This window comes from Littorina saxatilis, linkage group LG12 (genome assembly GCF_037325665.1).
Source record: "Littorina saxatilis isolate snail1 linkage group LG12, US_GU_Lsax_2.0, whole genome shotgun sequence".
Classification (NCBI taxonomy): Eukaryota; Metazoa; Mollusca; class Gastropoda; order Littorinimorpha; family Littorinidae; genus Littorina; species Littorina saxatilis.
The window spans coordinates 17,488,208-17,510,032 of NC_090256.1; the positions used below are offsets into that span (position 1 = coordinate 17,488,208).

General features: G+C 43.1%; 1 protein-coding gene across 2 annotated transcripts in view; it reads left to right on the plus strand.

The window, feature by feature from the left end:
- The first annotated feature begins 223 nt into the window (after positions 1 to 223).
- LOC138981397 (protein mono-ADP-ribosyltransferase PARP14-like) overlaps positions 224 to 21,825 on the plus strand; it is a 31,330-nt gene continuing 9,728 nt past the window's right edge. The window contains exons 1-17 of one of the 2 annotated variants that reach the window (XM_070354313.1): positions 224 to 458; positions 2,176 to 4,060; positions 6,777 to 6,956; positions 7,352 to 7,630; positions 8,215 to 8,442; positions 9,533 to 9,763; positions 10,198 to 10,476; positions 10,942 to 11,220; positions 11,488 to 11,721; positions 13,439 to 13,681; positions 13,980 to 15,695; positions 16,382 to 16,482; positions 16,910 to 17,146; positions 18,175 to 18,396; positions 20,700 to 20,763; positions 21,215 to 21,268; positions 21,661 to 21,824. In XM_070354313.1, coding sequence (XP_070210414.1) covers positions 2,179 to 4,060; positions 6,777 to 6,956; positions 7,352 to 7,630; positions 8,215 to 8,442; positions 9,533 to 9,763; positions 10,198 to 10,476; positions 10,942 to 11,220; positions 11,488 to 11,721; positions 13,439 to 13,681; positions 13,980 to 15,695; positions 16,382 to 16,482; positions 16,910 to 17,146; positions 18,175 to 18,396; positions 20,700 to 20,763; positions 21,215 to 21,268; positions 21,661 to 21,824 — 6,393 coding nt within the window. In that variant the 5' untranslated portion in view covers positions 224 to 458; positions 2,176 to 2,178. Of the gene's footprint in view, positions 459 to 2,175; positions 4,061 to 6,776; positions 6,957 to 7,351; positions 7,631 to 8,214; positions 8,443 to 9,532; positions 9,764 to 10,197; positions 10,477 to 10,941; positions 11,221 to 11,487; positions 11,722 to 13,438; positions 13,682 to 13,979; positions 15,696 to 16,381; positions 16,483 to 16,909; positions 17,147 to 18,174; positions 18,397 to 20,699; positions 20,764 to 21,211; positions 21,269 to 21,660; position 21,825 lie in introns of both variants that reach the window. The other variant, XM_070354311.1, reaches the window with a different exon arrangement.

Genomic DNA, 21,825 nt, shown 5'->3' on the forward strand with positions numbered 1-21,825 from the left:
CCTACTTTTGGTTTCTCAGTGACACTCGGTGTCGGTGTACTAACGACTTCAAACCAAAACAAAATACCTTCACTAATCTATCCTAAGGGTTTGAGTTCTGAAACAGGAGAAGAGATAACCATGTTTTGAAACTTGATACATCGCGATTTCAATGTTTCATGGCATAAAACGTGTGACAAGTGAAGCCCAACACAGAAAGGCACACAGAGAGCACAATAACACGACGCTGCAACTGAACGCAGCCAGATGGCGCTCGCTACTTTCTGTTTTGATTCGCACCAAACCTACCTTTACCAGAAATCGGAGTTTGCATTGTGCTCCTCTTTCCAGATCATCGTACAGTCTCGGATCAAAATCATACATCTAGAATTGTTTAAACATCTGTTATTCCTGGTTTTGACAGTCTGGCGGACTCTGTGATCGTGTGTATTAATCAGGACGTAGAGTCCTGACCCCAGGTAAGTTAATTGTGTCAGTTTTGGTTTTGGTTTTGATGTAAACACACTCATTGTGCCATCTTACACGAAGAAATGACCATGGCAGATTACAGCTAGTAAGTTGCAGAGTATAGCCGATAGTGCTTGCTTTTCAAGTGTTTTTCAAAGTAAATATTCTCAGCTTGACACTCGCTGCTGACTGATGGTTTATTTTTGACCAGGAAGTGGTAATTTGCACACCTGCATCCGAGTCCTGACATAATGAAGCCAGGCAGGTGTTTTAAATTAAAAACCATGGTTCATGCACCGCTTGTTTTCTTACAATGTTGAATAGACTGCACCAAGTCGTCCCAGCGAAGGCGTATCATTTCGAATTCATGCTTTGTAGGAATTGACTTTAGTGAGGATACAGTGAAAGCCCCCTTTAATAACCGCATCAAAATATCAGAAAAGCAGGTCTTGGAAAGGAGGGAGTCTTAAAATGTTACAGAGGTTATGAACAACTAATCTGAGAAAGCAAAGGGTGTATTCCGGCTGTAGTGCGCTGTACTGGTTGTTTTCTTCTGCAATTGTCCTGAGCTTGATAATTGTTGCCTAGCCTGACTTATGGTTTTGTTTGACCCAGCAAGTGACATTGTGCTCACATGCATGAGGTATAATGAATCCAGGCAGCTAGGTGCGTTTTTAAAGCAAACATGGCCCCTGCACCACGTACTTAGTGTTGTTACATGTATTGTACAAGGCAGTCGATTTACAGACTGTTTTTCTCCGCACCACTCTGCTAAAGCGCCTTTTCAAACACTTCTGAATAGCCTACACTGAGCTGACCTCATGATCGCATTCATATCGCATTCATCACGCAAACTCGGCATTACCGTCGTCTGCTACGAGAACCACGACCTTGCGTGACTGACCCTGCTTCCGGGCTTTTCTTTTTTCAAACTTTCAAAACTTCGAATTGTACTGATCTTGTCTTGGTGAAAAAAGAATTCTTTTATGATTTAAGAATGTTTGTGTAACAAGCTGTCAATTTATTATTTAGATGTTAAAAGTTAGGTCCAGCGCCAAAACGCACCGTCCGATTTTATTATCAGACAATCCGCAAAATTAATTCTTTGAAAATTGCTCGCTCTTTACATAGGGGCACCTAGGATGTTCAAAAGCGGTGAGTGTGTAAATGAAAGTGTGGTTGTACTGTGTGTAAAAGCCTGACAGTATCTGTGATGGTTTACGAGAGGCGTACTGTGCCTTTAAGCCGAATGTATAGATTTAAATGCCTGTAAGGTTGTTGTGCAATGGCTGCATTTTTAGTGCATGTCTTGTCGTTGTAATAGTAACCAAGTAAGACTATTAATTTTAATATACTCATTTTTTTCCCCGGCGTACGTGTGTTCATGCTTTCAAGCCCCGAGACTTTCGCTGTGAACTTGGGATCTTTATCATGCGCATGCTTTCATACAATGGTGTTCGGACAGCACCAAGTTGACTAATGGAAATAAATGCCACGCCGAACGTGGGGGTCGAACTGATGCCGATAGTGACAAACTTGTTTTAAAGCCGCTCCAATTTCGCTTTCCTCTCGTGATTTGCTTCAATCCATTCAACTTTGCTGTCACTGGCGCTGTGTGATCTCATTGGATGCCTTCGCCTTTAGGTCTTTGTATCTCTGTGTCTTTGTGTATTTCAAAGCTTACCTAAATGTCCGTCATTGTAACACGTGTGTATTCTTCAATTACAGGCAATGGATTCCGACAGTTTTGACGACTTCTCTCTACTGAATCAGTCCATAGAAGACACAGGGGGTGATGCAGCCAACAAGCCTACTCAGAGTGATAAGACATTCACTTCAACATGCACAGTACCACCACACGCACAGCTGCACATCGAGCTACAGCAAAGCCAACCGCTAGAGAGCAGCGCTGACCCAGGAGAAGAACACAGCTTGATGGACGAGGCAGACTCACCAGTCGCCGCTGGAACGGATGAGACACCGGAGTCTTCCCAGTCTGCGAAAGAAGAATCCTCAAATCTTGCTTCAATCTTCAGCGGTATCACTTCTATAAGCAGCGAGCCTTTAGAGCCCCGCGGGTATCGTGAGGAACGTACTGACTACGTCTATACAGATCCACCGGAGGAAGGAGTAGCACAGGGAACTCACCATATCGATGAAGACAGTTCGAAAGAAAAAGAGGAAGGCCAGAAACTTGCTGCAGAGAATGACGGGGAAAGTTCTGACGAAGGGCGGTCCAGAAGCGGTGTGGCGGTTCAGCGAGGGGAAGGAGGTCGGGTCGTTCTGAAGTTCAAGACCCAGGCGGCAGATGGTCAAGCAGGCGAAGAATCATCGACGGACAACGACGGAAGGCAAGCAGGGGATGCTCCTACGGAACCTCTCGCCAGAGAGGGCTCTCCCAAATCCAAAAGAGAAAAAATGTCTGGCATACTATCGGTAAGTGATCGCATCCGACAGCTTGAACAAGCGAAAAACAATAGCACGCCTGCAGTTCCCCTAGCAGGATCTCAGCGTCTTATTCAACCTGCCAGCCCTTCTCAGCAGAAGAAACAGCTTAAACCTCCAGGTTTGGAAGACACGTCTCAAACACTTTCTCCAAACACAGCGGAGAAGCAACAGCCCTTGGACGAACGTTCCAAAGCTGAAGACGACAGCCGACTGCTGATCGCTGAAGCCATGGAGCCTTGCGCCACACCGACGGAGGCAACAGACAGCACAGGAAAGAAAGAGGTGGAAGAGGAGGAGGAGGACGAATTCATCAACATTTCTCGTTCTGACGAAGGAGACCAGTTCTCCACTCCTAACGGTTCACCAACGTTCGGTCAGCCAGCTCCAAGCCAGCCCTTCAGCAAATCCCCACATGTTGCCGGGCAACAGCAGGGGTTCTTACACACACAAGGACAAGGATCACCAGTGGGGAATGCTCCTGGAAGCAGTCCAAGACCCAGAATGCCCATGGAGACCCCAGGCAATGCAGGGGGTCAGCAGAGAATGATGTCATCAGAGGACCACCAGAGATCAATGTCCCCTCGCCCCATCGTTGATCCTGAGCGGAGGCACAGCATGCAAGGTCCGGAATCCACGGGAAGCGCTTTCCGCCCTGTGGCCATGAGGCCTCTACAGATGTGGATGTCCCAGCAAAATATTCAAGGGTACGGCTCACCTCAGTACCCGTCACCTCCATACCAACAGCAGCTCTACTCGTCTCCGCCTCCACAGCAGGGGACCCCATCGCCAGGCATGCAACAAAGCTTTGATCAGGCTCGATCCAGCCCTAGTGGGTCTTACCCTGATCCTTCCTGGCAGGGAGGTCATCATTATCCTTACCAGCAAGGTGGCCATTATCAACAACAATTGTACCAACAGCAGGGATGGCAACAACAGCAACAAGGGTATGCAAGCTATCAACAGAACCAACACCATCAGCAGGCTGGTCACCCTTCACTATCACCAGAAGGAGTTCGAGGTCAGAGCCTTGGAGAACCTGCAGGATTGCACACCCCACCACGAGCATCTGGAGGTGGCAGTCCTCACTTTGCCGGTGGATCAGGTCAGCCGAGGAGCACTGGCGGTCACCCCAGTTCGTACACACCCCAATCTTCAGGTGAAGATGGTCAGTAACAATCTTTACATCACCATCACAGTTTTTATGTCAGTGTAAAGATAAAACAAGTCGCGTAAGGCGAAATTACTACATTTAGTCAAGCTGTGGAACTCACAGAATGAAACTGACCGCATTGCATTTTTTCACAATGACCGTAGTCCGCCGCTTGTGCAAAACGGAGTGAAACTGACGAGCCTGTTCAGCGCGGTAGTGGTTTCGCTGTGCTGCATAGCACGCTTTTCTGTACTTCTCTTCGTTTTAACTTTCTGAGCGTGTTTTTAATCCAAACATATCATATCTATATGTTTTTGGAATCAGGAACCGACAAGGAATAAGATGAAATTGTTTTTAAATCGATTTGGGAAATTTAATTTTGATCATAATTTTTATATTTTTAATTTTCAGAGCTTGTTTTTAATCCAAATATAACATATTTATATCTTTTTGGAATCAGGAATTGATGTAGAATAAGATGAATGTAAATTTGGATCGTTTTATATAAAAAAAAATTTATTACAATTTTCAGATTTTTAACCCTTTCGCTGCCAATCAAAACTTGTGTATGTACATTCCTGACTGCCAGGGAATATTGGAGTTCGGGGTGTAATAATTCATACAAAAATCTAGCTTCAAACTGGCAGTAGGTAGGTAAGTAAAACCTATGTTATTTTTAAAGGAAATTGAACCAAGAATCTGTTTTTAGTGTCTAATCATGGAAATGATCATTAGTTTGGCTTATAATGATGTTTAAATATGAACTTTTGAAAAATCAGTCCGGCGCATCTTCCGGTGCCTGTGGATCAAACACAGGTGGCTGTTTTGCTCGCTCCAAGAAAGGATTATAATCACTATCATCTACCTGTTTCCAACGAATCGTCCGAAAGAAGATCTCCCCCTCCCCCTGTCAGCATCCATAATCATTTGCACCGCCTGTAGCGTCAGTCCGGCTTTGTTTTTCCCTACTACGGGCCGGTCGACTGTCACCGTTAGCCATTTTGACGAGTCGAGATTTCTCTCCCCTACCCTGTCGCCAAGGCCAAAAATAGCCTTCAGACGCAAAATCGCCTCACCATTTATGTTTATTCATGAGAATGAGGTATCCTACCAAGCCATTGGCTGCTATTTGTGTGTCAGCAGTGACATAGCATTTCTGGAAAATCCCGGAACGGAGAAGACGGGTAAACCCGTCTTAAGGCGCTGCGGCTGCACAAGCGCATGACGGGTATACCCGTCCAAAGGCAGGCAAGTGGTTTTGACCAAAGTAATTTATTAATTTGTAAGCCTCTAAGCTGAAATGCAATACCGAAGTCCGGCCTTCGTCGAAGATTGCTTTACAAAAATTTCAAATGGAAGAACGAGGGTGTGACAGTGCCGCCTCAACTTTTACAAAAAGCCAGATATGACGTCATCAAAAGTATTTATCGAAAAAATGAAAAAACTGTCCGGGGATATCATTCCCAAGAACTCTCATGTCAAATTTCATAAAGATCGGTCCAGTAGTTTGGTCTGAATCGCTCTACACACACACACACCCACAGACAGACACACACACACACATACACCGCAACCCTCGTCTCGATTCCCCCTCAATGTTAAAACATTTAGTCAAAACTTAACTAAATGTAAAAAGCAGCCTCGATCAGTAAATGTGATCTGTGTTGCTAGACACCATTATTGTACGTTGATCCGAGGAAGGAGCCTTAAAAAGACACTGGAACTCCCATTGAGCAAATTGACCTGGGATTACTGCAGTCAGTTAGGTGATGAAGACTCCGGCTATCAGGGATTGTGGGTAGCGACTATTAACCAAACCTGCCCATATAAGATGAACTACGGAAATAACTCTTTCGGGTTTGTATGGGTTGTTAAAGAGTGTATACTCTTGCTTTTATTGAGGCAAGCTTTCCCCACATGCTTCTTGGATTGGATTGGATTGGATTGGATAAGATTTACAGTCCAGTGAGGTTACCCTCATGGAAATTCGGGCTGCTTTCTCCCCGGGGAAAGCGAGCTGCCATACATACGGCGCTACCCATATTTTTTTATTTTTTTTCCTGCATGCGTGTATTCATGTTTCCTGAGACTTAATGCCGTGTGAGATGGAATTTTTTTTACTTTATTCCAAGTCCCACGGGTATTTGATGGACATTTTTATCTATGCCTATACAATTTTGCCAGGAAAGACCCTTTTGTCAATCGTGGGATCTTTAACGTGCACACCCCAATGTAGTGTACACGAAGGGACCTCGGTTTTTCGTCTCATCCGAAAGACTAGCACTTGAACCCACCACCTAGGTTAGGAAAGGGGGGAGAAAATTGCGGCCTGACCCAGGCCTGAACACGCAACCTCTCGCTTCCGAGCGCAAGTGCGTTACCACTCGGCCACCCAGTCCCTTGTCTTCGTCTACGTGTTTAAGACAGAACCCTCCCCAGTGTCTGGCCTATAATGTCACAGGGGAACGTTTGACTCAATAAAGGCAACAGTATTCACTCTCTCACAACCCATACAACCCCGACAGGGTTATTTCCATCTTCTATTGGATACTGTATGCTGCCACCGAAGATGCTACTTCATTCATTCCTTGGTGACGTTTTCAGATAGCATTCCTGTTTTCAGGTTGAATACATTGTCTGGAGATTAAACTTACCTGTCCTACTACGGACATCTTAAACTTTTCTTCAGTCCTATTGGGCATAACTTTTTATAATATTTATTGAATATCAGATACAAGCAAAGGCCCTTCAACCCCGTGCACAGTACGAGTGAATGGTGTCAATAGTGATGTGAACCTGGAGCTACTGGAGTTCTACTTTGAAAGTCCCAAATCTGGCGGAGGTTCAGTCACCAACGTCACTGATCATCGCGAGGAGGGATACGTTCTGGTTACGTTTGAAGACCCAGCAGGTGTGTCTCCTTTTTAACTCAAAACTCCTATTATTATCTCCAAATATCCAACTATTTTGAATGATTCCGCTGCCGTGCTAGCTTCCTGCTCTTTGCTTTGTTTTTTTAGTCTTTATTAAGATGATTTATGCGACCATAGACACATTATTAAGATGATTTATGCGACCATAGACACATTGGCTACAAGGCTGAGCTAATTGTAATTAGATGTCTGAAACTTTTTGTTGCCGACACAATTACTAATGACTGTATTGACTTGGAATTGTTAGCTTATAATCATGGATAGTTGTAAAAGGTGATACCTGGCCCCATCAGTATCCTTAAACACATATTCCTGCACACGTTCATCGATCCTTTCCTAGCTTAAACGTCGCAGTGCTTTACATCTGTTACAGTTGTGGAACGTGTTCTCCAACGACCCCACACCGTGTCCAAGAAAACACTGATCCTAAGCGTGCACGATGAGCATGCGCAACAGCCTGAAGAGCAACACACAGAGGATACAGAGGACTTCTCCTGTACCGTGGAGGTGTCAGGGGCTGGTGATACTGTGGACGAAGAGATGATGGAGCTGTACTTTGAGAGCACCAAGAAGTCTGGAGGAGGCAAGATCAAGAAGGTCGAGGTGCTGGAGGACCGTGGTGTGACCCTCATCACTTTTGAGGACAAAAAAGGTAAGGCGTACGGGTACACTGACCTTTTCCTCACCCGTTGATGAACTTCTCAATACCTTTTTAGATTGATGAGGTGAACATTGTATTTCGACTGACCTCACAACGGATTCCGATCTATATACAGAGGAACCCACCCTTTAGGACCTCCAAAAATCTGACAAAATCAGGTCTTAAAAACGGCTCGGTCCGAAGTCTTAAAACAGAAGTTAAAGGCACAGTAAGCCTCCTGTAAACCATCACAGATACTGTCAGGCTTTTACACACAGTACAAACACCCTTCCATTTGAACGCTCACCAAACGAGAACATCCTAGGTGCCCTCCGTAAAGAGCGAGCAATCCATAATCTATGAACAGAGAACCTGAAAAATCAAGGTCTTGAAAAGGGGGGAGGGGGAGGGGGCGACCTTGAAAAAGGGGAGGGGGGTCCACTGTAACCCTAAATGTTCTTACACCTTGCACAAAACTATAGTTAAATGCACACAGACGTGAGCTAAAAAAAAGCCATAATGGTTACTATATATATCTGCAGTGACCTTAAAAACTAGTCTCTATTAAAATGTGCCATACTGTATCTTTTTTTCAGCTGCAGAAGCGGTGGTACAGAAAGGCGAGCACGTGGCATACGGCACCAAACTGACAGTGGTTCCCTACAGGCCGCCTGGGCCATCCGCCAAGGTCAAAGTCAGCGGCCTGACATCAAAGGCTTCAGAAGAACTGCTGCAGTTGTACTTTGAGAGAACTGGAGATGTGAAGGAGGTGCAGTTAGATTCTGAGAAGGGAGAGGCTGTAATCACTTTCACTGATCCTGAAGGTATAAACAGGCGGGGCTTGAGTATGCTTTTGTTTTAAGACTCAACTCAACTCAACTCAAATTTTATTGGCTTCAATTTTCATAGAAGAATTTGTCTTGCGCTTGGGAGAAAGTAAGAGTATAACATATAAAAACAGCATTCATATCACATTTCATGTATCACACACAGTAATCACTAGTATAAGCCTACAATTATCACATTTGTACCTGTATCATACATGCAAATAGATAGTATCACATTTCCACGTATCACACACAATATATACATTACATAACATACAGCAAGCTTCCATCTCCCGCGCCCCCCCCCCCCCTCCCACACACATACATATCCTCGCACGTACGTCGACTCCATACAAATGACATCATCAGTCCATTAACTAAAATGCACAATGACTAGTAGTGGGTACATGATACTTAATACGTGCTCAACTAGACCTGCTAACTAAAATAATAACAGAAACAAAAACAAGGACTGGGCACAACATTTACACGTGTGTGACCTACTTACATCAAGTGCCTGTGATCTATAAATAACAATGATTGCGTTTAAAGTAAAACATGAATAATGCCGATGTTTTCTAACAATGAATACATAACAACTAAGATAAGAATGTATGTGCTTTCATAATATGATTATTTTATAAAACACAGTGGAGAAATTTGGAAAATAATTTTATACGAAACTGCGCACATCGAGTCGAGCTCTGTAGCGTGTGTGTTCGGAGGCAGGAGACACACATGGCTGTGGATATTAATTGTTCGATGGACAGTTTTTGTACCATCAGCAAGATTCAGTATGCTTATACTTTAAGATAGTTTTTGTGCTCTCAGCAAGGCTGAGTATGCTTTTATTTTGAGACAGTTTTGTGCTGTCAGCACTATTGATCGCTGTAATATTGTGAGATCGTTTTGTGTTATCAGCACAATTAACAAATTCGACACACTTTCATTAACTTCACTGAGCTTTTAGTTCCAGTTAGGGTTCTGTATGTGTTTCTGCAAGTGAAACGTGAAAGGACAGTACTTTGTAATCAGTAGGTATACGACATTTTTTGCAATTTGTCACATACTTTGCTTTTTGTTTTAGATGCACAAGCTGCTCTGCAGAAAAGCCACAAGATCAGTGGCAAACCTGTGACATTGAGCCTTGTGACCTCGACCCCCAGTCCACCGGTAACCAAGGTCAATGTCAGTGGTTTGACCTCCAAAGCCTCCGAGGAACTGCTGCAGTTGTACTTCGAAAGAACCGCAGTTGTGCAGGACGTGCAGCTGGATGCTGAGAAGGGAAAGGCCGTGGTCACATTCGCTAATCCTGAAGGTATTTTTTCTTTCTAATGAAATTTTTTCTGAAAGAAGTAAATTTGTACTAGCATATAGGCTGCTCCATGAGATAGAGAAAGAGAGAGAGAGAGAGAGAGAGAGAGAGAGAGAGAGAGAGAGAGAGAGAGAGAGAGAGAGAGAGAGAGAGAGAGAGAGAGAGAGAGAGAACGGGGAACGAAAGAGAGAGAGAGAGAGAGAGAGAGAGAGAGAGAGCGAGAGAGATATCATAGAGATAGGAAACGATGAAACAAAGAACTGAGTTTCAGCAAGCTCTGAGTAAAAATCTGAATTTAACTGCGTAAATCAACACTTTTCCTTTCAACATTTCCATCGATTCAATTAACCCTCCCCGCATCTTGAAACATGATATAAAACGAATGAAATCGTCTAAAATGTGTGTATTATACCTTGATACACTGTTTTTATTTTTAGACGTGAAGGCTGTTCTCGAGAAAGAGCACAAGATAAGTGGCAAAAAGGTGACAGTCAGCCTCTGGACCCCATCCGCAACCTCCAAAGATGCCAAAGATACAAAGCCAGTCCCTGAACTGTCCTCTTCTTTGAAAGTGGAAGGCCTCGCCTTAAACACTTCAGAAGAAACGATCTCATACTACTTTGAAAACAAACGTCGCTCTGGTGGAGGTCCAGTGAAAGATGTTCAATACTCTGAGGGCTCTGGAGTCGCGATTATCACGTTTGAAGAAGCAGACAGTGAGTTCTAGCGTGATGGTGAGGTCTCTCTAGTTAAGAGAAGTGTGCATTCGAACCGAAGGATATTTTAAGGGACCCCATTGTCAGCCCCCCCCCCACCACCCTAAAAATGAAAAGAAAAAAAGAAAAAAAAACAAGATATATATATATATATAGCCAGAACTGCTGTTTTTATTTGAACTTGGCATAAAACATGTATAGCAAACACGAGTGTTTTTTGTTCTCCTGCAGTGATTACTGAAACATTTTTAGATAGTTTTCACAGTTGCTAGTTTGTCGTTTTAAGTGTATGCTTCTTTTTAAAGATTTAGATGATGAAATGGCAAATGGGAGATATCGATAACCGAAAGTGTGTCCATTGTACCAAGTTGTATGCAAAGAAATCCTGATGTTTCTTTCAAATTCATTCTGTATTCTGTAAAACTGTAGACAATATATTCACTTGTGTTTCCTCTACTTGTGCAGCGGCAAAGCAAGTGCTGAAGAAGAAGCATACTATCGACGGCAGTCCCCTAAAGCTGAGACTTTACTCACAGCCGTCTCCACAAGTTCAAGATGACCCGAGATCTGAAGAGTCCAAGGGACTCAACACGATCAGCGTGCGAGGTCTAACCTCAACCACCAGTACCGACACTCTCACGAACTACTTCGAGAATAAGCGTCGGTCTGGCGGAGGGAATGTTGAGAATGTCAGACTGGATTCCAAGAAGGAGGTCTTCTTTGTTACCTTTGAGGATCCTCAAGGTACAGTTTTTGTGGGCATTAATGTTCGTAGAATGATACTGGGGTTGGATAAGCATCCAGCTTTTGTCTGCACCTTCATCTTGCAAGCAATTTAAGTATTGAAATTGTAGTAAATGCTAAACATTCGAAGTGTAGGTTACACACTGTCACTGTGTTGCTCAAAGACACGTTTTGTTCTGCTGGAGAGAATAGTTGTTACATACAGCTCTGGGCATGCTTAAATGTATGGTACATTATGACCAAATAGATTAAATATATTTTCCCCAGATGCTGCCAACGTGGCCGAACGACAGCACAAGCTGGATGGACAAACGCTCGAAGTGAGCCTCTACAAACCGCCAGAAATGTGCAAAGACCGCATTCTTCTGAGGAATCTACCGGAAGTGAAATCTGCAGACGAACTCGTGAATTTCGTGGAGGTCAAATCAGGACTCACTGTAAACAAGGTTCTCTTTGCTGACGAAGAGGGAACTGCTGTTGTCATCTTTGAGGACGACATTGGTAAGTGTTTCAGTTTGATCCTTTTTACATTTAGTCAAGTTATGACTAAATGTTTTAACATCGAGGGGGGAATCGAGACGAGGGTCGTGGTGTATGTGTGTGTGTGTGTGTGTGCGTGCGTGTAGAGCGATTCAGACCAAACTACTGGACCGATCTTTATGAAATTTGACATGAGAGTTCCTGGGTATGATATCCCCATACGTTTTTTTTCATTTTTTTTATTAAATGTCTTTGATGACGTCATATCCGGCTTTTCGTGAAAGTTGAGGCGGCACTGTCACGCCCTCATTTTTTAACCAAATTGGTTGAAATTTTGGTCAAGTAATGTTCGACGAAGGCCGGACTTCGGTATTGCATTTCAGCTTGGTGGCTTAAAATTTAATTCATGACTTTGGTCATTACAAATCTGAAAATTGTAAAAAAAACCATTTTTTTTATAAAACTATCCAAATTTACGTTCATCTTATTCTCCATCATTTGCTGATTCCAAAAACATATACATATGTTATATTTGGATTAAAAACAAGCTCTGAAAATTAAATATATAAAAATTATTATCAACATTTTTTTTTCGAAATCAATTTAAAAACACTTTCATCTTATTCCTTGTCGGTTCCTGATTCCAAAAACATATAGATATGATAAGTTTGGATTAAAAACACGCTCAGAAAGTTAAAACGAAGAGAGGTACAGAAAAGCGTGCTATCCTTCTCAGCACAACTACTACCCCGCTCTTCTTGTCAATTTCACTGCCTTCGCCATGAGCGGTGGACTGACGATGCTACGGTCTTGCTGAAACATTGCATTGCGTTCAGTTTCATTCTGTGAGTTCGACAGCTACTTGACTAAATGTTGTATTTTCGCCTTACGCGACTTGTTTGTTGTTGATGTTGTAATACTTATTATTGTCTATCTACGGATTACTGGTACAAGAGGTGAGCATGATAGGTTTACGCTCTGGACGTTTGATTTAGGTTTACTGAGCTAGAGAGCTGAATATGTTTCAAATGGAGTTTTCGTCTTTCATGCACGCTTGTAGGACCACCAACACTGCCCTATGTTGACGTCCTCTTTTGGTGGCAATGTGACCATGTCATATCCTTAACACAAGCATATCGTCTGGTTACTCTCCTGTTGTCGCTGTTGTTATTGTGTTTGTTGCTGCTGTTGCTCCTGAACTACTTTAAATTATAGCAAACTATGAGCATTTGAACAGGGATCGCGTTTACCGGTAATTTCCGGTATTTTACCGATAATTTCCGGTATTTTACCGATTGAGATTCGCCAATACCGATTAAGAGATGGGTGCTCGGTCAGACGAACCGATTGTTATTTGGTTTGACCGGGTGGTGGTGGTGGGGGGGGGGGAATAAAGACTAAAAAGAAAATCATTTGTCTGTACGAGAGAGAGAGAGAGAGAGAGAGAGAGAGAGAGAGAGAGAGAGAGAGAGAGAGAGAGAGAGAGAGAGAGAGAAAAAGTGTCATTTGGTAAAATGATACACTTTTGCCATTGTCGTGGGGGGAAGTCAATGACCCTTGGTGTCAATAATATAAAATGATTGACTGATTTACGTGAGAGCATTGTGATCAGCTCATTATGTCATACCGGTTTGTAAGATATTTAGCGCTATCACTGTTGAACAAGTAAAATAAAGAACTCTTGACGATATGGTTTCTGTAAAATATTTCAGACATTTTCTTTTGCATGTTTGTTTAGACCGCCAGAAAGTACAAACTGCATTGACCAAGAAACAGTTCAAGCAAAGAAAGCTGACAGTGGACTCCATTCCTGTGAGCTGCACAGTGCTAGTGAACGGTCTGCCTGTTAATCAACACGTTTCTGAAGACACTCTCACCAACTATTTCGAGAATACCAAGCGCAGCGGTGGCGGGGACGTTTGGGGCGTGGAAATGTTCATTAATGAACAGTATGCCCTTGTCACCTTTGATAAACCAGACGGTGGGATTATGATTTTTGTTTGTATTGTTATTGTATCTACGCTAACGTTTTTATTCCTACACTGTAAAGAAAACCAAATCACAAAAACAAAACCCCAAATAATAACAGGGAAACAAAGAAAGAACGCAAATACTTGTCACCCTCAAAATTAGGATCTATTTGTCTTCATCTTCAAAGAAATTTGTTTATGATGTGTTACTTGTTCACATATTGTTTAGACAAAAATGTTTGCCCGTTTCTCACTTTTTGTATACTGCTATACTAATTCTTCACGTTCTTTTTACTATTGTAATTTCAGTGGCAGCGAGAGTCGCTGGCAAACAACACAAAATCCAAAGTCAGCCTGTCAACGTCAACATGTACATGGAGTGTCTTGGGGTGGGAGGTGGCTCTGAAGAACCGACAGCCAAGATCCCTCAGCCTCTCCCTATCTCTGTTGAAGAACTTCACAAGATCTCACTGCTTGATCTTCTTCCCAGCTTGAAGGAGTTATTCCTGACTTCACTGGGGAATCAGTACGCGTGTCTCGAGATCAACCTGAACATTCCTGGATCTAGTTCCATAGTTTGCACGCTCACACCAGACACAGAAGGATGCAGAGAGAAGGCTAAAAGCTGGGCAGAGGGTGTTCAAGGCTTACTACAAGATTTCCTGCCAGCTGTCTTTGTACAAGAGATGGACGTCACAGAAGACGAGTTTGCCGAAACCCAAAACATCTTGGACGAAATGATTGCAGGCAAGCCTGATGTAGGCTTCGGTTACGTTGCCAACAAGAACCGTCTGACTATTGCCTACAAGGGGGAGGAACAGAAGGAGCTTGTTGACAACCTTGTTTTTAAGGTCGGAGAGGTCCAACAGGACCTCCAACGAAAGAAGAAAGAAACACAGGCGAAAATGGAGTTCACACGTGGACAGCAGCGGCTTCTGAAAAAGCACAAGGCGATCAAGGACATTCCACGTATGTACCCACAACTTGGTATTGCATATTTCGAAGAAGGAGGCTACGTGGAACTGAAAGGTCTGCCTGAAGAAACACAGGCAGCCAAACTGGCTTATTTGGAAACATCTGGTGTCATGACTTCGCTCACTCGCCGTTGGGAGTCCCCACTTCACTCGAAACTTCTTGAATCAGCTGCAGCGAAGAAGATTGTGGAATCGCTGTGCTTGCAAGAAGGCCCTGAAGACGAGGTTGAGTTTGGACCAGACGGTTTCCACGTGTATTCCTTCGACGCCGAGAGAGCCGAGGTGGTGCAGATGACAGCACTCAAGGCTGTCCAACGAAGAGTTCTCAAATTTGACGAGGCCAGCAAAGAGGTGCTCATGACTGAAGAATGGAAAACGCAGAAAGAGTCCATCATGGAACGGAACAAGGATAAAATGTTGATGGAGGAAGACTCCTCTTCCCTCACCATTGTCAGCGTCAGCGACAGTCGTTCCGTCCAGAAAGATTACAAAGCTCTGCAGGACTTTATACAGGAAAACAGCATGCAAGAGCACCCTTTCCCTCTCCCACACGCCATGCATAAGCTGTTTAAGGCGTACATGCAACAGAAGGCATATGACATTCACCTACAAGTGGAGGACTTTGAGTTTGACTCGAACAACGATCAGATCGTCGCCAAAGGCAACAGCATGTACCTCGACGCCGCTCGTCAGATCTACTCCAGTTTCCGAGAGACGCTTACAGAGAGGCACAAAACCTACACCCAGCCCTCCATGAAGAACTTTTTCTCCATGAGCCAGTGGATGGCGAAGCGAGAAGAGATTGAACATGAGCTAAAATGTTTGGTCCTGGATCCTAACGATATCCCTGAAGGGTTCATGGGCTGGGAAGACGCAGCAGTGAGGAGTCCGAGCCCGTTGCAAGGCTATCATGCCCATGACGTCTTCGCAGAAGAGTTTGGTTCCAGATCTACCTTTGAAGAAACAGCTGCCCTTTGGGAGGCCATAGCGATGCCTTCTACGGCCGGAGAGCCAAAACAACGTGGCAACACTAGGGGAAAGCAAAAGAGAGGTAACGATTATGGCCACACTTTAGAATTAATATAATTATGAGCATGTCTTGTGTGTCATACGCTTGGCGTATGAAGTATATGGCTAGAATAACATGTGTTTGTATGGGTTGTGAAAGAATGAATACTCTTGCTATTGGCAGGGGTGGGACTTTCCGCGAACACAACTTAGGAATTCCGCTGGGGTAATCTATTTTTTCGCATCCCATTTCTTCACAGTATCTATATATAACTTCTTGACTGAATGATATGGAGAGAAGGGAAGATGGAACAGAACACATGAGGCTTGAGAGTTAAATTAAACGAGTTGAAGTTTAGTCTCAGAATGCACCAGATTGCACAGATATTAATGTACCATTTACAAAAATTCGGGGTAGCATGCCCCCGAACCCCCTAGAAAAAAAGGGACTTCCTTGTTTTTCATCACAAGAGAGTCCCACCCCTGTATTGGTGAGGCAAGCTTTTCACACGTGCTCCTTCTCTACGTGTGTCAGACACACCCCTCGCTAATGAATGCCCTATAATGTCACTTGGGAAAAATTGACCCAGCAAAAGCGAGAGTATTCACTCTTTCATAACCCATACAAAACCAACAGAGGTATTTCCGAGCATCGTCTATTGAACTTCGATACACTGCAACTTATAGTATTAAGTGACATGTGTCTGTGATGTTTTCCAATTTTCCCAGACTCTGCAGCCGCAGAGAGACCGCCTGGCCAGCCGAAGCCTGACCTCCCTGCAAGACCGAGGCTGTACTTGTCTGTCATGTCTGACATCACCAAAGAAGAGGTGAAAGAATTGTGCAATCACACAACTCATGTTAATAATAATTATTATTACTCAAACGAGCTTAAGCATTACTACTCGAAAAAACAAGATGTCTGGCGTGTCAGATAAGATTTTTGTTTCTGTTTTTGTCACCCAGGCAGTTAAGAATGAAATTGCATGAAAATGATGTCAAAAATGAATGTTAGTACAAGTCAAGCACGTATGGAGAGTCTTCTATGTCAGACTCTCACACCATTTGATTTAAATGTTATTTCAAGTCTTGAAAACCAAATGATCCAGAAAAACAGAAGGATAGAAGGATACGTTAAGTATCATGATCAAGCCGTCATAATCTTAAATTGCAGCAAATTCCATTAGGAGCAAAATCTGCGTGAAGTGTCAACCTTAACTTGTTTTCAAACTTTTGATCCGGTTAATATTCTTTCAGCACCACGTCTTGGTCAACTCATCCAACCCAACTCTGAACATGAGCAACGGACAAGTGTCGAGCGCGCTACTGAAGGTCGGGGGTCCTGAGATACAGCAGGAACTCGCAAGCACCTACCCTCAAGGCATCACAATCGGGGACGTTGCCGTCTCAAGTGGAGGCAAACTCATGTGCAAGAAACTGTTCCATTGCTGCCTTCCTGAGCAGAAGGTTCAGGCGGATCAGGAGATGCGGCAGGTAAATGATTACACGCATACAAGATGGCAACAACTTTGACAGACACATTAAGTCTTTGCAGTCGCCGCCCGTTGCCTTAATTGTGCAACCAGATACAAAAAAATCAACAACACACTTATGCTCTAAGCATTTTGAGAAATTGTTTGCCAAATTCTAAATTATTCTGCCTGAGCAGAGGGATGAAAAAAGATACAGCATGTAAATGATGACACGCAGACATACCGGCAACACTGAAATATGACAGACTTATTAATTCCGTTCCCTTAGTTTTGCAACCAGATGTGTAAAAATTAAGACTCTGTCTGAGAAGAAAAATCAAGAAAAGATACAGCCGGTGAATGATGAAACGCAGACGTACAGACAAAACACTCACATGTATAATTATTAAACCAAGAGCAACTGTCGTCCGTTCTGTTATTTCTGAAAGCAGATGGAAAAAGAACACTTGTACGTTCAGAATTTGGAGAAAGTATTTTACAAATCACTTCTGCATATATAGCAAAAGTAATTTTGTGTACATCTATATAAACTCTTGCCTTCCATTCGTAAACCAACATCCCTTTTTTGTTTCAATACTTTTTTCTCTCTTTTGTCTGTCTGTCTGTCTGTCTATACGTCTGTCTCTCTTTCTTTCTCTCTCGCTCTCTCTCGATTTAGAAACAATTTCATCTTATTCCTTGTCGGTCCCTGATTCCAAAAACATATAGATATGATATGTTTGGATTAAAAACAAACTCAGTACGCTAAAAAGAATAGAGATACAGAAAAGCGTGTTATCCTGCTCAGCGCGACCATTACCGCACTATTCTGGCTTGTCGATTTCACTGCCTTTGCCACGAGCGGTGGACTGACGAAACTACGAGTATGCGGTCTTGGTGAAAAAATGCAGTGCGTTCGACAGCTTGACTAAATGTTGTTATTTCGCCTTACGCGACTTGTTCTTTAATTTTACACACCCAACCCCTTTAATCATTTGTATTCTCAGGCCACGCCGGAATATTTCATTCATTTTCCTCATGCGTAAAAAGGTGGTGAGAGATGCAGTGACGAAGTGCATGGCGGAGGCTGACAAGCTGGGCATGGGGTCTATCGGCTTCCCCTCGCTGGGTACGGGTAATCTGAACTACCCGGCCCCCTTGGTGTGCAACACCATGTTCGAGGCCGCCCTGGACTATGGGAGACAGCACCCGGACACTGCCATCTCCGACGTCTTCTTTATTCTGCACAAGAAGGATGAAAACCTGACCAAGGTCAGTTCTAGGTTAAATTGTGCCCGTCAGGTTTCGTTGATCAGGGTAAACAGTACTTAAGAGGGTAAGAAGAAAGAAACAAAGGGAGTTGGGGGGAGGGGGGTGGGGGGGATATGGGATGATGAGGGATGAGGAAAGGGTCAAGAGAGATTAAGACGATAAAAGACAAGGAAGGACCAAGAGAGGGAGAAAGATGTGGGTTAAAGAAGGAAGAGGATGAAAGATGAGGAAGATGATGAAGTTTAGAACATTAAACAACAATTTGCCTGTACATAAAGAACGTTATCTTAATATCCCGAGATCAGAAAGAATTTGCACCAAATGTGTATCACAAGACATAGGTGATGAGTTTCATTATTTATTTGTCTGTGATTTTTTCAAAGAAGAAAGAAAGTTAAAAAACAAAGGAATACTGTACTCACCGATACAAGAGCGAGACAAGACGGTACGAATTTTCGCTTATGGAAGCTTCATCAGGAAAAACAAGAACACAAAAGACAACAAAAAGCAGACTCAACACGGAACGGACAAGGTTTGAAAGAAAATGGAGGGGAAACACGCAAAAAAGGGAAGGAACTCTAGGAACGGAAATGAATGAAAGGGGAGAGAAGTGGTTGGATGATGTCATGGGCACAGGCATACTAGACTAAAAGTGATACACATTCATAAAAGGGGGGGGGGGGGAGGGAGGGGGAAAAAAAGGCGGGGGGGGAAACGAACGCACACACACACACACACACACACACACACACACACACACACACACACACACACACACACACACACACACACACACATGAACAGCTGCACATACATAAACACACATTCACACACAAACACACACACGCACGTACCGTAAATCCACAGTATGTTCGGGAAAGAGCTGAGTTGTTACCACCTTACTATTGGAAAAAACCTAATGCACTTAAATTTAAAAAGTTGTTTGCTACTAAGAAAAAGAAATTGCAAAAGAATATTTTGGACTTTGTAACTTTGTAGTTTTTCATTAAAAAAAAAAAATTCCCCTCCATTTATTTACTTTATTAGCATATATCATGATTGTATTTATTGTTCAAAATGCCCCCATGGGTTATGGACTAATAAAACTTGAACTTGAACTTGATAAGGAAATATGACGGATAAGAAAATTACAATGAAAGAAGAGTACAAAAGACAAGGAAGGGGTAGGGAAGGAAGTGGGGTTAAGAAAGAAAGAGGATAAGATACATTCTTCTTCTTCTGAGTTCATGGGCTGAAACTCCAACGTACACGCGTGTTATTTGCACGAGTCGGTTTTTACTTGTATGGCCATTTTTACCCCGCCATTTAGGCAGCCATAAGATGTGAGAAAAGGAGGATGAGAACACGATAAAAAAAGGAAAGGATCAGAGATTAGGAAAATATAAGGAAGGAAAAGGACGAGGACGGGATAAGGAAGCATAGGGTGAGACGTAAGAAAGTAAACCGATGATTGGGATAAAAAACAAAAACAGTTCATCAATATGGACGAAGAGAGAGGGAAAAGGCAGTGATAAGTTCGTCAACAAGGACGAAGAGAGAGGAAAAAGGCAATGATAAGTTCGTCAACAAGGACGAAGAGAGAGGGAAAAGGCAATGATAAGTTCGTCAACAAGGACGAAGAGAGAGGGAAAAGGCAGTGATAAGTTCGTCAATAGGGACGAAGAGAGAGGGAAAAGGCAGTGATAAGTTCGTCAACAAGGACGAAGAGAGAGGGAAAAGGCAGTGATAAGTTCGTCAACAAGGACGAAGAGAGGGGGGAAAAGGCAGTGATAAGTTCGTCAACAAGGATAAAGAGAGAGGGAAAAGGCAATGATAAGTTCGTCAACAAGGACGAAGAGAGAGGAAAAAGGCAGTGATAAGTTCGTCAACAAGGACGAAGAGAGAGGAAAAAGGCAGTGATAAGTTCGTCAACAAGGATGAAGAGAGAGGGAACAGGCAATGATACGTTCGTCAACAAGGACGAAGAGAGAGGGAAAAGGCAATGATAAGTTCGTCAACAAGGACAAAGAGAGAGGGAACAGGCAGTGATAAGTTCGTCAATAAGGACGAAGAGAGAGGGAACAGGCAATGATAAGTTCGTCAACAAGGACGAAGAGAGAGGGAACAGGCAATGATAAGTTCGCAAACATGCTAGGACGAAGAGAGAGGGAAAAGCAGTGATAGAAAGAGGCAGAATACTAGCTGATGAGCAAGTGAAGGGGAAACACTGGACTGACAGGCAGGAATGAAAGGACACAGAGGAAAATACGTTAATAATGACACGTGACACTTTCTGTATACAGGTGTTTCGTGAAGAAGAAGCGACATACAAACAGATGCTGAGGGATAGCAAAAAGGTCGAAACAGGTAATGTAAACTTCACAGTCAGGATACAAAAACGTCAGGCCACAATATGCTGTACACATAATTCGTGGGTTTTGTTTGTTTAGCAGTTAACTCTCAGGACTGATTGTAAAAGGTACAAGGGGGAACAATCGTTGAAATGTGAAAAATATTGCTAGTTTGAGTAAATACTTGTATACATTTTTCACTGTCATGAGCTAGGACTTGAGCGTCTTAATGGACTAAAGGTAGCATTATAACATAAAGTCCGTTAAGCTTGGCCCTGTCCATGACTTAACTTAATGTAAGTTCATGTATTGCATTGGTAGTGGCTTACATGAAACATTTGCCTAGTTTTGTCAAAACAAACAACGTGGGCTGATATTCTGCATCGTGGTTTCTGAGAAGAACACTCTAGCTACCCCCTAAAATAACGTTTTTAATGTACATGTGCTAATTGGTTTGGTTTCAGAAGAAGAGGAAACCGAAGCAGCTCCAGCCAACCCGTCAGCCCAAGGAGTCAAAGCTCGTGAGTTTTAATATTAATCAGATGAACACCTGGATTGATGCCTCGTATTGTAAAGATCCTACATGGATAAATGGATAGGATTGACAGAGCATGAACACGTTTGAAAACATGCAAAGCGTCGTTTTGTGTGAATTTTGAGTGGTGTGACTTCGTTCAGCCTTAAGACACTGAGGAATAAAACGAGACAAGATGAACCTTTGTTATACTAATGTTGTGTAAAGTACATTTCTTATTCTCAGGTTCTCTTTTACTGTGTGAATGTGTGTTTATTTTGGGTTTATTAATGTGTGCACGAGTCGTCTGTATGCATGTCAGGCGCAACACCATTAGCAGCATGTAATAGAAAGTTATGAATGTTTGTTATATCCTCACCGTCTGTCTCTCTGTCTCAGACCTATTCTTTCAAGAAACCCAAGGAAAAGTGCGCAAGCTGATCATTGGAGTTGATCCTTCCGCCGTGGACCGAGCTGAAAAGGAAATCCTGGCTTGTTACAAAGATTGTATCTCAAAGCTGACGAGCGATGTACAGCACCTTGAACAATGGGATGACTTGCATG